This window comes from Coregonus clupeaformis, chromosome 40 (assembly GCF_020615455.1).
Source record: "Coregonus clupeaformis isolate EN_2021a chromosome 40, ASM2061545v1, whole genome shotgun sequence".
NCBI lineage: Eukaryota > Metazoa > Chordata > Actinopteri > Salmoniformes > Salmonidae > Coregonus > Coregonus clupeaformis.
The window spans coordinates 19,229,650-19,245,498 of NC_059231.1; the positions used below are offsets into that span (position 1 = coordinate 19,229,650).

Consider the following 15,849-nt stretch of genomic DNA (forward strand, 5'->3'; position numbering starts at 1 on the left):
GCAATCACCCTCAATCTTCAGTCTTCTCTTATCATTCAGCAACGCATACTTTCTCAATTCAACTGCTCCTAACAGATCTAAACTCCTGCCATAGCTATCTTCCCACTGAACTCTACATTTCCCTTCACCACTGTTCTCTCTCGTGCACTGACATGGAAGCTGAGCTGACTTTCCTAGAGTTACTTCAACCCTAGTTTTCGTAACATTTTGGTCTGACTTTTCCCCTAACTGGTCTGGGCCTACTTTGTCTAACCGAATCACCAGCTTCTCCTGTAACAGAGTTGCCCTTGGTGATCTCCGCTGCTTCACATTCCACTGAAATATTCCCTGTTGTTTCTGGGACGTATTGAAAATCAATGTCCCCAAATATCCTCTCCTTTTCATCCATTGCAGAGTCATCTCTGGCATCATCAGAAGTGTAAACATTATCATCAACGTTGTCCACAACATGGACAATCTCTCCTTCTGGGTTTTCACTCTGGATATTGTCATGCATCCCTCCTTCTGCCTGTTCTCCCCTATCTTCATCCTGCTCTCTTGAGCCTTCAACATCCTGTCTCTCTGCACGTGGCACCTCTTCTCCAGGCGCTTGAACACAATGTGACAAATGATACCACGTTGGAGACCCTTTAACCTGGACAGCTGTTCCAGTACTACGAACAACTTCAAATGGTCCTTCACAACGTTCGTTATACCACTTCCTTCTAAATACCTTCACGAACACCTTTTCCCCAGGTTGCACTGTAATCCTTTTTTGCTCATCAAGCTTCTCCTGCACCTCTTCTTTTCTTTGCCTGTCAGAAACATATGTGGACAACTTTTTATGAAAATTGGCCATATATGTAACGTACGCTCTCATTTCATCTTCCAAAAGAGCCAAACTTGGACCCTTTCCGCTTGTTCGCAAACAAGGCGTAGGCATCCTTCTTCCTGTTACCAGTTCATGGGGTGTCATACGTAGATCACGCAACTCACTTGAGCGACACACCATTAATGCTAATGGAAGCGCCGCTATCCAGTTTAGACCCGTATGCTGACAAATTTTGACAATGTGATTTTTCAAGACACCGTTCATTTTTTCACAAATCCCTTCACTTTGTGGGTGATAAACTGCTCCAAGACGTTGCTTAATTCCCAATTTTTGCAACATCAATTTCACTGATTTATCCACAAATTCCTTCCCATTATCTGAGGATATTCGATCGGGTAGTCCCCACCTGCTTATGACTTCTTTACACAAGAACTTGGCAACCGATTGAGCATCTTTTCGCTTGGTTGGACATATTATGCACCTCTTGGTGTAGGAATGTAACCAAGAATAACAGTCACACCCCTGCAAACATTATTTTTCAGACAGATTGTGCACCTGCCTATGACATAGTCAACCTGTTCAAGCAAATATGGTGCCCAAAAACCATACTCCTTTGTGATCTTTCTCCTAACCTCCCCCCTTGCAACATGAGCTAACCCATGTGCTTCCTGAATCATCAGACCTAATAGGTCTAGAGGCGCTACTATCAACCCCTCATGGTTTCTCCAAAGACAACAAAGGATTGTTACTCTGAGGATTTTTTATTGTCTTCAAAACACCTGCTTTCAAAAGTCCTTCAATTTGTGGTTCAATCCCTTGGATTGCTTCATCTTTCAATGTATACTGATTCTTCCAAGGAGGTCTGGCTCCTGGTCGAAGTTCAACTTTCACCGGTTGGGCTGATTTCACAAGTCCAATATCGGTACTGTGTTGAGACCACAAACATTCTGGAACTTGTTGCAACATCTCCTCTTTCATAGGGTCTGAATCCATCTTCACACTGCAAATAGATTGATGTGTCATCCGTACAGCTTGTGGCTCTCCTTGTCCTTGAGCCGAAATCATTATTTTGACAAATCGCTGATCTTCACTCCTCCAAATCCCCAAATTCTCTTTCATCGGTACAAAAACAGCTTTCTCTGCTTCTGTCATCATTTCTCCTATTTGCTTCTGCTCATAGCCTTCAGAAACCAACAAGGTCACATGTGGCACACTCTTCTCAATCTCAAATTCTTTATCCAGATAATCGTCTGTGTTTATCTTCATAGCTGCTCCTTGTGGTCCTAAAATTATGCAACATGAGCTGAGTTGAATATCTTTGGTTGATGACTCAACCATTCCTCTGAGTTCGATTGGGCAGCCTTCTTGAAATACTTGAGCGTACAATGAAATTGATATTCCGGAAGCCTCGCATCTGGCATATTTGCCACAATGAATTTCTCCCATATCTTAGCCTGCTTCAAAAAATCTTCACTGAGATTTCCAATCCAGAATACTGAAGAAGAATCCATCTCTGTCATCATCAACAATTGGTAAACCTTTTCCTTTGGCACTTCTACCAGACAGCCGTCTGGTGTACATTTTATTGTACAATTCAATCTACACAATGCATCTCTTCCCAACAATGCAATAGGTGTATGTTCTGATACCAGTATGGGTATTGTAATTTTCTGATTTTCATAGCAGAGCTCAATTGGTTCCGTAAGAGGAATCAACTGTTTCACTCCCTCAAATCCGATTGTCCTAATTAGTTGATTGGACATAGGGAGATGTGTAGCATCTTCAGGCTGAACACAGGTAAAAGAAGCTCCGCTATCCGCCATCACTTCCAATGGTCGGTTGTTTACTTTCACCTCAATTGTTGGATCTTTTTCCGGTCCTGATGCTACCAGCTGACACCCCCCTTTCGGATCTTCTGGGCACCCCTAGAATCCTTGCTCCGGGCCCCTATAAGGGTTCACCAGTCCTCCAGATGATCTTGACTGGCCCCTGTATCTTCCTCTGAAATTCCCTCTGGTGTTTCCTCCTGGCCCATTACACTCACGGGCAAAGTGACCAACCTGTCCACAATTATAACACACTTCTGAAGATTGCTGGAAGTATGGCTTGAATCTTCCTCCTCTTCCTCTTCCTAAGCCTTCTCGTCCTCTTCCTCTCCAATTCTGTGTCTGTCCAGAAACTGGCTGTGGATATATGATATGATGATATGATATGATATGATATGATATGAAACAACTGGTACCGCTATTGGTGGCTGGTACAATTGCGGTTGGAACTGGTCCGGTTGAAGCTGTGGCAGTGATTGTTGATTTGGTGCACACTGATTCTGCATAACCAAAGCTTGTTTCTTCTCCTTCTTATTCTCCACCAGTTGTATTTGATTGAGTTTTCTGAGAGTTTCTTGGTCCTGTTCTTTCTGGTTGTGTTCCTTTTTCCGGTACAGATCCACTTGATGGGCTATATGATCTGTATAAACACCTTTTGTCATGCTTCCAAGTCCAACCACCTCTGCCAGTTTGCTCCTTACTGGTGATGGCAGTCCCATCTGCAGTTTAGCTCTCAAAATGTACTGATCAATTTGACTCACATCTGGATCATTTCCGGTAATATTTCTCCACACTTGATGAACTCTTGACACATAGGCTCTCGGATTTTCTTGTTGTCCTAGTGGGTCAATCAGAATGTTGTCAGGATGCACATTTGTTGGAAATGTATCTTTCAGTGCTCTCCGCAGCCGATTTCTACTTGCAGCCAACAATTCAGGATCATTCACCGCAGTCCCCACATATCGATGAAGTCCAGCTCTCTGAAAAATGTCTTCCATATCTGGAATCCCAAGGAGATTAGCCAAAAGTCTCTTAATGTCTCCTAAGGCAGACTGTGTTCCCACTGTAATTTCTTCCAATTTTGAAATCCAAGGATATGCTCCATCTTGAAGAGTAGGCAGCTTCTCAAGTATATCTGACATATCGGTATTCTTCAAAGGATTACACTCCAGGTTCTGTCCTCAAATTATCACTGGCATCATCTTCTTACTTGTGCTCTCTTTTCTTGGCCTCAATGTATACCTCTTCTCCAATTCTTGGGATCCTTTTCTCAGCAGTTTTTTCTTCTGTATCTTCAGCTTCTTGAGTTGTTCTTCCAGTTCTCTTACTTCTTCTAAAACATTGGCCTTATCCAGGCATGATACGCATCGGTCTATATCTCTTTCTATTTCTTCTGTGCTAATCATTGTAGGATAAAATCCTCTTGAATATGAAGCACCTTTAATCTCCAAATCTTCATCGCTGTCTCCATCTTCACTTTCATCAGAGATCAGATCTCTTGTATCCTTCTTCTTCCAACTTCCCTCACCCCTTCTTTCCGCTCTGGCCAACCCCTGTCTGATCACAGGGTCATATCCACCCATGATCTCTTCTGAATCACTCTGATCATCATCATCATCATCTTCAAGTTCCATCCTCCTGAACCTCACTCCACCCTTAGTTTCCAGACATCTCGTTTTCTTCTTACTTTTGGAGTTTGGATTCATCTTCATCTCTGATGCAATAATCACCCTCCTGAATGATCATTGGAAGCTGAGGATAGACGTCCTTAAACTCTACTTCTTTCTCGTAAGGTGGGGGTCTTTTTGCTGAATCCGTATGTGAGAAAGGTGTATTGACTTCTGCCATTAGTTTTTCTGTCACCTTCACCTCTTTTGCCATTTTCTCTATACCTCTGTTTCTTTTATCTTTGGATCTTTTATCAGTTTTTGTCCTTCATTTTCAAACAGCTTCAGAACACCCAGCTCTCTTTGTCTCTTTTCTTTACGTTGTTCCCTTTTTTTCCCCTTCTTTTGATCTGCCTTATAAATTGACACAAGCACTTTCATTATGTTGATGACGTCAGGGTTAAGAGTCCCTTCCACTGGCCATGGTTGTTCAATGTCAGGCCAACGTTTATTCCATTTTCCAGATAACCTTGCAATACCATTAACTAGAGGATTACTATTTTCTACTACATCAACAGGAGTAATTACTTTCATAGTTTTTATGTCCTTTTTCCCCATTGTAACAACTCTTTTATATTCCTTTATTGTGAATTATTTTATTATTATTATTATTATTTTAAACCAATTAATTTGTAAACCAAAAAATACTTTAGACTATGTAGCTTATGTTTCCCTCCCTTTTTTCCCTTCAAATTAATTAATTAATTAATCAATATATCTATTTACTTTTCTTAATTTCTTAATTTCTTAATTAATTTGTATTTTATTATATTTTACCAAATTATAGATTAGTGGCAATCTTACCACATCCGATCAGGAAAAGTAAATGAAAGTAGTCAACTTCAGAGCAATCCAAAAAAGAAAGACCTGTAATCTAGCAACACTACAGCACTCACAAACCAATTGCTTAATAAGCACCCAATTACCTTAATTTTACAGAATAATGTCAGTGCTGGATTTCCAACACAACTCTAATCAAACCAACTCATGCACAAAAAACTCCAATGTGCAATTCTTAATTACATCAATTGATCAGTCTGTTGCCAAGTCCCTGTCAAATTGTCACAACATGAAATATGCTAGGCACACACAATATCCTCTATGGGAAAGTACGTTTTGTGAACAGAGCAGTACTGGCCTTGATTGGACTGGATCCGGAGCAGCACACACTGTCGCGTGACGCACTGGTCAGCACCTCCTCTCTCTCTCTGTCTCCTCCTTCTCGTCTCTCACATGACAGAAGAACAAAGGAACAGACAAGAATTTAGTCTTTTATGCACTCGCTGGGTTAGTTCAACCATACAATACCCTTTTAGACATACCTATGTTCACATCGCGCTAAGAAATAAGCAAACAGCTTAACTCAGGAATATTATAAATAGCGCAATAACATTTTATTTTATTTATTTAATATTTTTAATCCGTCAACATATCTCTCATTTATAAATTCAATAGATCTCAATCAAATAGTTTCATCGCTAAGCAACAGCCGATTTAACAAACAGAATACTTTATTTGTGTGTAAGTCTCCCCCTCCTTCTCTGTCTGCATGTCACAGCACCTCAGTGCAGGCAGGGGAGTGGCATATTTGCTCTACGTAACTCTAAACTCATAAAATCCCACACATGCGCAGTTCATTCACCAGTGCGATTTCAGAGTGAGAAGAGCTCCCAAGCAACTCTCTCCAAGCTAAACAACAGAAAGTAGACAGACCAGCTGTCCCTCCGTTATTTCCAACATAGACAAACAGTAACACTTAAGAAAACTCCCAAACCAACACAGAACATAGAACACAAATCCTACTTAGAAGTTTCTTATCTTTACTTATCCTAATCTGCAGATTTATAGTTATTTTCTTATCCATTACAAAACATCTCTATACACTCTTAAAATCCTCCCTGTAGGCTCATAGTCTTTTAACATTTATTAAACGTTCTCTTTTTATAGAGACTCATAAGATTTTAACCTTAACTTCCTCCCAGGGGGCTCATAGTTTTTTAACAATTATTAACGTTCTCGCTAATGGAGACTCATAAGATTTTAACCTTAACTAACATATTTCCTTACAAAAAACTAAAACCCCTGTTCTCAACCAAAACATATATACGTATATATCTCTAACATAAATCTTATCATAACATGAGTCGACACACAGCTGAAACACAACAGAGACGTCTTTATTTTTTATTTTATTTTATTTTTTCGCACACACACACACAATTCAAGAGGAATGCATCCGTTCCTACGGTCCTCTAAAGCATGCTACCATCGTTCCTTATTTCTCATAGTTCCTTCCTAAATTTCTGCTACCTCGAGTTTGCAGATATTCAATGAGAGGTTACTTCGAACATATACCTCGTCAACTATATGTCGAGGGGTAACATGCAAATGAATGTATCTACCACAAACTCCAGTTCCCAGAACTGACCTTAACAATCAACCTAGTGAGTTTTCAGGATTTTCGGCCCATCCTAATGATCGCCTCGTTTGAGGGCTTCCGTAGATCAACGACTTCCTAATTAGTATACATTTTTCCTTAGTTCCTGGCCTTATTCCTTCATTCTATTATTTTTCAATTTTATTCAAGCCAAATATCCCTGTGCCCAGTGTTATCAATTCCTATAAACACTCCCCCTGTTTGCGTTGTTTTCAACGCAAACAAATGTAGAAATTTAGAACGGATTCTTATCCCACAGCAAATAACAGCAAAGTGCACACATAAGTCTTTAAACGGTACATCTCCTCAGCGTACACACCCACATAAGCAAACGAACTGACCAGCGCCCAAAATTGTGAGAAATCTCACCTTATGTGCCGGCGTCTTGAGCGGGAGTCACTTCGTAGCTCATGAATGGAACGCTGGAGAGACGCAACACGTCCCAAAGGTCCTCGTCGCCATTCTGTGGTATCGAAATAACGATGCTAATTATGCTGTGATGACAAGAAATCCGCTGACACTGTCCTTGATTATAATGGTTTATTACATCAAAGATTTCAGCGTCAATTTACAGACTCCTGCAGACATCTGGAGAACAACTGACCCAATCTCTAATATGTTATATTCTCCCTGTCCTTTGTTCCAACCATGGTATTTATAATATGTAACATGATATGGGTGGTTTTCCCATAAACCAATCCCTGGCCTCCACATAACAGACTTCCTCTGTTTTAGGGGGCCCCTATAGTAATGCTTTCCAGATGCTTCTGCAAGCTGAGTCAACTTCCTCTAACACACCATTTGCAAATGTCAGCAAAGTCATAAACTGTTTAGATACTACAGTGTAATTACACATACCGCAAACAAGTATAAAAGTTGTAAGTACTATGTATCAATGTGTACCTACAGTGCCTAGTGAAAGTCTACACACCCTTCAAATGTTGATGCCTTAAAATTAAATCTAAAAATTGATTATATTAGATGTTTGTTTTACAGATGTACACAACCTACTCCACATGTTCAAAGTGAGACAAAAATTATATAATATTTTCCTAATTAATTCAAAATAAAAAACTAAGATGTCTTGATTGCACATTTCTTCATACCCAAGAGTTAATACTTGGTGGAAGCACCTTTGACAGCCATTACAGCTGTGAATAATTCTGAATAAGGGCAACATCTATCCATTGTTTTTCTCAAAATTGCTCCAGCTCAATAGATTTGTTTGGGAATCATTGATGGAAAGCAATATTCAGGACTGAGACTGAAACATTCAGTAAACACTCAAAACCTATTGGAAAGACATTCTGGTGTGTCTTTGGCATTATAATTGGTGTAACTATATCCCTGGGTTAGGTATTCAGAAGACTAAGGCAGGGTATCTGGGATTTATTTATTTTGATCCTGACAAATTCCCCAGTCCCTGCCAGTGACAACCATACCCATAACATGATGCTGCCACCACAAAACGTAGGAAATACAGAAAGTCAACAACATTGCATTCATTCCACATTATGACAAAAGTAAAATGAGGAATCCTGTGTTTTAAAAAATCCACTCCAAATCATCCATTCTATTTGCAACAAGGCCATTATGTAATACTGCAAAACAACATGGCAAAGAAAATAACTTTTGGGCATAAATAAAAAACTACAGGCTTGGATCAAATCCAATGAAACACAACACAGAGTGAAACCCTCTGTATTTTCAACCACTGTGGTGGCAGCATCATGTTAAGTGTATGTTTGTCACCGTCCGGGACTGGGGAGTTTGCCAGGATCAAAAGAAATATGAAAGGACCAAAGACCAGGTAAAAGTTGGAGGAAAACCCACTTCAGTCTTCTGAATACTTGACCCTGGGATAGTTAAATGTTTCAGCGGGACAATTACACACATTTTTATGTCAAAGACACACCAGAATGGCTTTCTAATAAGTGTTGAGTGTTCCTGAGTGGTCCAGTCTCAGTCCTGACTTAAATAAACAGTACACATGTAGGTACACATTTAGGTACAGTACACATTTAGGTACACAGTTAGGTAGAGTACACATGTAGGTACATACAGTTGAAGTCAGACGTTTACATACACTTAGGTTGGAGTCAGTAAAACTCATTTTTCAACCACTCCACAAATGTCTTGTTAACAGACTATAGTTTTGGCAAGTCGGTTAGGACATCTTCTTTGTGCATGACACAAGTCATTTTTCCAACAATTGTTTACAGACAGATTTCACTTATAACTCACTGTATCACAATTCCAGTGGGTCAGAAGTTTACATACACTAAGTTGACTGTGTCATTAAACAGCTTGGAAAGTTCCAGAAAATGATGTCATGGCTTTATAAGCTTCTGATTGGCTAATTGACATAATTTCAGTCAATTGGAGGAGTACCTGTGGATGTATTTCAAGGCCTACCTTCAAATTCAGTGCCTCTTTGCTTGACATCATTGGAAAATCTAAAGAAATCAGCCAACACCTCAGAAAAAAGATTGTACACCTCCACAAGTCTGGTTCATCCTTGGGAGCAATTTCCAAACGACTGAAGGTACCACGTTCATCTGTACAAACATTAGCACGCAAGTATAAACACCATGGGACCACGCAGCTGTCATACCGCTCAGGAAGGAGACGCGTTCTGTCTCCTAGAGATGAACGTACTTTGGTGCGAAAAGTGCAAATCAATCCCAGAACAACAGCAAAGGACCTTGTGAAGATGCTGGAGGAAACAGGTACACAAGTATCTATATCCACAGTAAAACAAGTCCTATATCGACATAAACTGAAAGGCCGCTCAGCATGGACGAAGCCACTGCTCCAAAACCGCCATAAAAAAAGCCAGACTACGGTTTGCAACTGCACATGGGTTCAAAGATCGTACTTTTTGGAGAAATGTCCTCTGGTCTGGTGAAACAAAAATAGAACTGTTTGGCCATAATGACCATCGTTATGTTTGGAGGAAAAGGGGGAGAATTGCAAGCCGAAGAACACCATCCCAATCGTGAAGCACGGGGGTGGCAGCATCATGCTGTGGGGGTGCTTTGATGCAGGACGGACTGGTGCACTTCACAAAATAGATGGCATCATGAGGAAGGAAGATTATGTGGATATATTGAAGCAACATCTCAAGACATCAGTCAGGAAGTTAAAGCTTGGTCGCAAATGGGTCTTCCAAATGGACAATGACCCCAAGCATACTTCCAAAGTTGTGGCAAATGGCTTAAGGACAACAAAGTCAAGGTATTGGAGTGGCCGTCACAAAGCCCTGACCTCAATCCTATAGAACATTTGTGGGCAGAACTGAAAAAGCATGTGCGAGCAAGGAGGCCTACAAACCTGACTCAGTTACACCAGCTCTGTCAGGAGGAATGGGTCGAAATTCACCCAACATATTGTGGGAAGCTTGTGGAAGGCTACCCGAAATGTTTGACCCAAGTTAAGCAATTTAAAGGCAATGCTACCGAATACTAATTGAGTGTATGTAAACTTCTGACCCACTCGGAATGTGATGAAAAAAATTAAAGCTGAAATAAATAATTCTCTCTACTATTATTCTGACATTTCACATTCTTAAAATAAAGTGGTGATCCTAACTGACCTAAAACAGGGAATTTTTACTAGGATTAAATGTCAGGAATTGTGAAAAACTGAGTTTAAATGTATTTGGCTAAGGTGTATGTAAACTTCCGACTTCAACTGTATTTAGGTACAGTACACATTTAAGTACACATTTAGGTACAGTACACATTTAGGTAAACGTTTACGTACACATTGTTACATAGTACTTACAACTTTAATACTTCAACTTTTATACTTACTTTTATAGATATGAAATTAGTAAACAAATGCTAATTAATTGTGGCTCACCTTCCTCTCACCCTATAATTATTGTTTTAGATAACTCTGTTATCTTGATTTTGAAAGTTAGTTTATTTGAAAATCCTTAAAATTGTGTACTGCAAAATAGCATGGCAGGATCAAGCAATATTTTCTAAATTAAAGATCTGAGATCACTGGATATTACTTTACATTAGATCTACACAATCATATCTACACAGAAACTTTGAAATGTAGGGAGTGAAATAGTGAAATGCTTAAACATGAAGTGCTCTGACTAAAAGCAGCACAGAGAAGACAATTAAGCAGTTTTAAAATGTGAAAGAATATTTAATTAATAATTTTCATACAACATTTGGAGCATTTACATAGACATGTTGTCCATGATACGCCTCATGCTCATGCACCTCATGCCGCTCATGCTGCCCATGCCTCCCATTCCCATGCCCATCTCTCTGAAGTTCCTGTACTCTCCAGGCCTCATGTACATCTGCCTGCCTCTGAAGTGGGGCTGCTCGTACATCAGCCAGTGGCCTTCCATCACGTTGCAGGACTGGCAGTCGGACATACGGTAACGCTCCTGGATGGAGTCACAGTCGTCCATCATCTCGTGCATCTGACCTCCGAAGTTCTCCCTCTCGTAGATCCTCATCCTGAAGTTTCCACGGTGCTGTTAGGAGGAAAGAACAGGTTTCATTGATCAGATAAATTATATATAAAACTTGTGTAATATAAGAGTTTTATTTTCAATGACAAGATTATTCTATTTTAAGATGAAATATTTTCAACCTACCATGGGGATCATGCGGCAGGACCTGAAACCATCGGTCATTCCCATCATACTCTGGTAGTCAGAGTACTCTCCCCTCTTCATGAAGTACTGGTTTCCCATGTAGTTAGGGCGCTCATACATCATGAAGCATCCACTCTGAACCCTGCAGGATTGGCACCTGCTCATGTAGGAGGAAATGTCGGGGCAGTCGGAGCTGCACTCATAAGAGCGGCCCTGGAAGTTTCTGTCCTCGTAGAAGGTGGCCTGAAAATAAAAATGAATAATTTCTAGGAATTAAACAATTGTTTGAAGCAAACATTTTACATACATTTGCGATTTTATTCAGTCACACTGGTAACCAGGTTATTGGGATAAGTACAACTATCATGTTGTAGGTTATGGTGCTAGAGCATTACAGCCCTTTTGTAGAACAATCTATGAAAATTAAAGCATATATTAAAAAAACCTTCCCAGTGCTTACCCTGCCCATGTTCATGCTGGTGTTGGACATGCTTGTTACTGTGCTGATGGTTGCTGCTCCTGAACTGACTTCCTACCTGGTTTAACCCGTTCTTTTATACCTGACCAAACCTAAAGAATCCCTAGCTCCATTGTTCAAACCCCTGACCCAGCACCATGCTATAGAGGCCTACTGAGGCCACTGAGGTGACGTCCACATTTTCAGGGACTGGATCCCTCACTGTCTTTAGAAAGTCTGTTTCTCAAACAAAGTAGCATAAAGCCTTTTGAGAGTAGCTAGTAACAGCCTTGAAACTGAAGGTTCTCCATACATTGAGCAATACTTTTTAAAAGATTGCACACGATTTAAGACATTTAGCAGAAATCACACATATCCGCCTCTGATTTGGTAAAAAGTTGAGTGTTTGTCCACATGTACACTGTTTAAGCTCATATTTTGGGTTCTGATGGGTCAGAAAGCATTTATAAGTTATATCCTTTAAGAATCAATGGGTATATATATTTTGTTCACAGTGTGCTGGCTTAACATAGACCAACATTCCTACTCATTTAAATGACGTGGAAACAAAGTTGATTCAACCAGTGTGTGCCTATTGCGTAACCAGTGTGTGCCTATTGCGTAACCAGTGTGTGCCTATTGCGTAACCAGTGTGTGCCTATTGCGTAACCAGTGTGTGCCTATTGCGTAACCAGTGTGTGCCTATTGCGTAACCAGTGTGTGCCTATTGCGTAACCAGTGAATACATAATCAACACTGAGTTGTTACTTAACTAACCTTTGTAGTTGATAACCACGATAGTAAAGAAATTGTTACAAAACCTTTAATTGTATTATGTATTTTTAAATCAAATACATCAATAATGTATTCATTTGTTAATTCCTCTTAAATAGATTGAATGCAGCCATTTTTATCTCAATATCAAATAATTTCTGGGTAACAATGAAGTAACTTCATGTGATTGTTTTCAATTAAAATGGTCAAAAATAAACAAAAATAGCTTCTTAGCAAAATGCAATTTCTCAAGCAAGAATTTAGCTAGGATTTTTTGGGAGTGGTCTGAGAGAGGGACCTAATTGGAGAAGCCTAATGGAAGGGATGTGTAATATGAAAACTCTCTTTGTTATTGGTCTACTAACTTATACGGTCCAAAAACCGGTCCAAAAACCCCACCCAGCCAAACAAGCAGAAGTTTCTGGCAATCTTTTCAATAGCTCTTACACTAAAAGTGCATTATCATAATCTCATAGTTTGGAAAAATATATAAAACACAGGAATATCAAGATTTTGGCACTGCCCCTTTAAGCACTTACAAATTTGTTACAGATTGTAAAAACTGGAATTCATAACATGTACAGTGTATTCGGAAAGTATTCAAACCCATTGACTTCTTTCACATTTTGTTACATTACAGCCTTATTCTAAAATGTATTTAAATGTTTTTTTTCCTCATCAATCTACACATAATACCTCATAATGCCAAAGCAAAAACAGGTTTCTAGAAATTGTTGCAAATATGTTACAAATAATTTTTGGGGGAAATATCACATTTACAGAAGTATTCAGACCCTTTACTCAGTACTTTGTTGAAGCACCTTTGGCAGTGAATACAGCATTGAGTCTTCTTGGGTATGACGCTACAAGCCTGGCACACCTGTATTTGGGGAGTTTCTCCCATTCTTCTCTGCAGATCCTCTCAAGCTTAGTCAGGTTGGATGGGGAGCGTCGCTGCACAGCTATTTTCAGGTCTCCCCAGAGATGTCCGATCGGGTTCAAGTCCGGGCTCTGGCTGGGCCACTCAAGGACATTCAGAGACCTGTCCCGAAGCCACTCCTGCGTTGTCTTGGATGTGTGCTTAGGGTTGTTGTGAACATTTGCCCCAGTCTGAGGTCCTGAGCGCTCTGGAGGAGGTTTTCATCAAGGATACTTTGCTCCATTCATCTTTCCCTCGATTCTGACAAGTCTCCCAGTCCCTGCCACTGAAAAACATCCCCACAGCATGATGCTGCCACCAGCATGCTTCACCGTAGGGATGGTGCCAGGTTTCCTCCAGACGTGACGCTTGGCATTCAGGCCAAAGAGTTCAATCTTGGTTTCATCAGACCAGAGAATCTTGTTTCTCATGGTCTGAGTCTTTAGGTGCCTTTTGCAAACTCCAAGCGGGCTGTCATGTGCCTTTTACTGAGGAGTGGCTTACGTCTGGTCACTCTACCATAAAGGCCTGATTGGTGTAGTGCTGCAGAGATGGTTGTCCATCCGGAAGGTTCTCCCATCTCCACAGAGGAACTCTAGAGCTCTGTCAGAGTGACCATCAGGTTCTTGGTCACCTCCCTGACCAAGGCCCTTCTCCCCCGATTACTCAGTTTGGCCGGGCAGCCAGCTCTAGGAAGTCTTGGTGGTTCCAAACTTCTTCCATTTAAGAATGATGGAGGCCACTGTGATCTTGGGGACCTTCAATGCTGCAGACATTTTTTGGTACCCTTCCCCAGATATGTGCCTCGAGATAATCCTGTCTCGGAGCTCTGCGGACAATTCCTTCGACCTCATGGCTTGGTTTTTGCTCTGACATGCACTGTCAACTGTGGTACCTTAGATAGACAGGTGTGTGCCTTTCCAAATCATGTCCAATCAATTGAATTTACCACAGGTGGACTCCAATCAAGTTGTAGAAACATCTCAAGGATGATCAATGGAAACGGGATGCACCTGAACTCAATTCCGAGCCTCATAGCAAAGGGTCTGAATATTTATGTAAATAGGGTATTTCTGTTTTTATTTTTAATACATTAGCAAACATTTCTAAAAACCTGTTTTTGTTTGACATTATGGAGTATTGTGTGTAGATTGCTGTGGATAAAGAAATAAAATACACATTAGAATAAGGCTGTAACGTTACAACATGTGTAAAAATTCAAGGGGTCTGAATACTTTCCGAAGGCACTGTATATTCAAATGTATGTCTTTTTTTTCTTTTAAGAAACTTACAACACAGTGTGCAAAAAGTATACCTTATATTTAATACCTGGGAACTTTTATTTAAAGACTTGTATTTTTGACTTTTTAAACTCACCTTTCTAGAATCATCAGAGCTTCGAGACATCTTCAGAATTACCAACAATGCATCATTGAAGTTATTAAGGTGACTTTGTGTTTGCTACTTAATTATGCTGTTTCAATGTGGAAGAAAGGACAAGCAAGCATACACAACCTGCCAAGTCACTGAACAAATGTTGCTGGTTTACTATACTGCCGAGGGACTCACTGCACAACCCAATAGTTAACAATCACAACCCCGAGAAATGAGAAGCTGTGGGCAGCCCCAGAACCAACTTGTTAGCTGAGCCACAAGGTGTCCCCAGAGCTAATGCACAGCATTAGACGGTATTACATTTACATAATTTAGCAGGCGCTCTTATCCAGAGCAGCTTACAGGAGCAATTGGGGTTAAGTGCATTGCTCAAGAGCACATCAACAGATTTTTCACCTAGTTAGAGCAAGGATTTGAACATCGTACCTTTCGGTTGCTGGCCCGACACTCTTAATCACTAGGCTACCTGCCTCCCCACGGTTTATCCAGTGTCATGGGCAGCAACTAACACAGGAAATACAGAGGCAAACAGTTTGTCCAAATGTTCTAATTTAACGATGACCAAAATACACACCTTGTAGCTATATTCCAGTGTTCAGTGTGCTTCATAACAAGCCAAACAAAGTTGTTTTCTAGCTAGCTAGTCTGGTAACATTTTCAATCAGATAGCTACAGTATCTAATGTTAGCTATCATAGCAACATGCTTTATAGTTCAGGATTAGATTAAATCTTTGAGTGGTGGACCATTCTTGATACACAAGGGAAACTGTTGAGCATGAAATACCCAGCAACATTGCAGTTCTTGACACAAACTGGTGCGCCTGGCACCTACTACCATAACCCGTTCAAAGGCAATTACATATTTTGTCTTGCCCATTCACCCTCTGAATGGCACACATACACAATCCATGTCTCAATTGTCTCAAGGCTTAAAA

General features: G+C 40.3%; 1 protein-coding gene across 1 annotated transcript; it reads right to left on the reverse strand.

The window, feature by feature from the left end:
• Positions 1-10,884: 10,884 nt before the first annotated feature.
• Positions 10,885-11,900, reverse strand: LOC121555034 (gamma-crystallin M3-like). The gene is made up of 3 exons (XM_041868808.2): positions 11,829-11,900; positions 11,369-11,611; positions 10,885-11,245 (listed from the first exon to the last, which is right to left on the reverse strand). The coding sequence occupies exons 1-3, from the start codon at positions 11,856-11,858 to the stop codon at positions 10,940-10,942; spliced, it is 579 nt and encodes a 192-aa protein (XP_041724742.1). The 5' UTR covers positions 11,859-11,900; the 3' UTR covers positions 10,885-10,939.
• Between the last annotated feature and the right edge of the window lie 3,949 nt (positions 11,901-15,849).

Coding starts and splice junctions, on each gene's coding strand:
- LOC121555034 (XM_041868808.2), bottom strand. CDS start 11,858: ATGTCCAACACCAGCATGAACATGGGCAGG. Junction 11,612..11,828: donor CCAGCATGAACATGGGCAGG/GTAAGCACTGGG, acceptor TTTTATTTTCAG/GCCACCTTCTACGAGGACAG. Junction 11,246..11,368: donor CCTGCCGCATGATCCCCATG/GTAGGTTGAAAA, acceptor TCCTCCTAACAG/CACCGTGGAAACTTCAGGAT.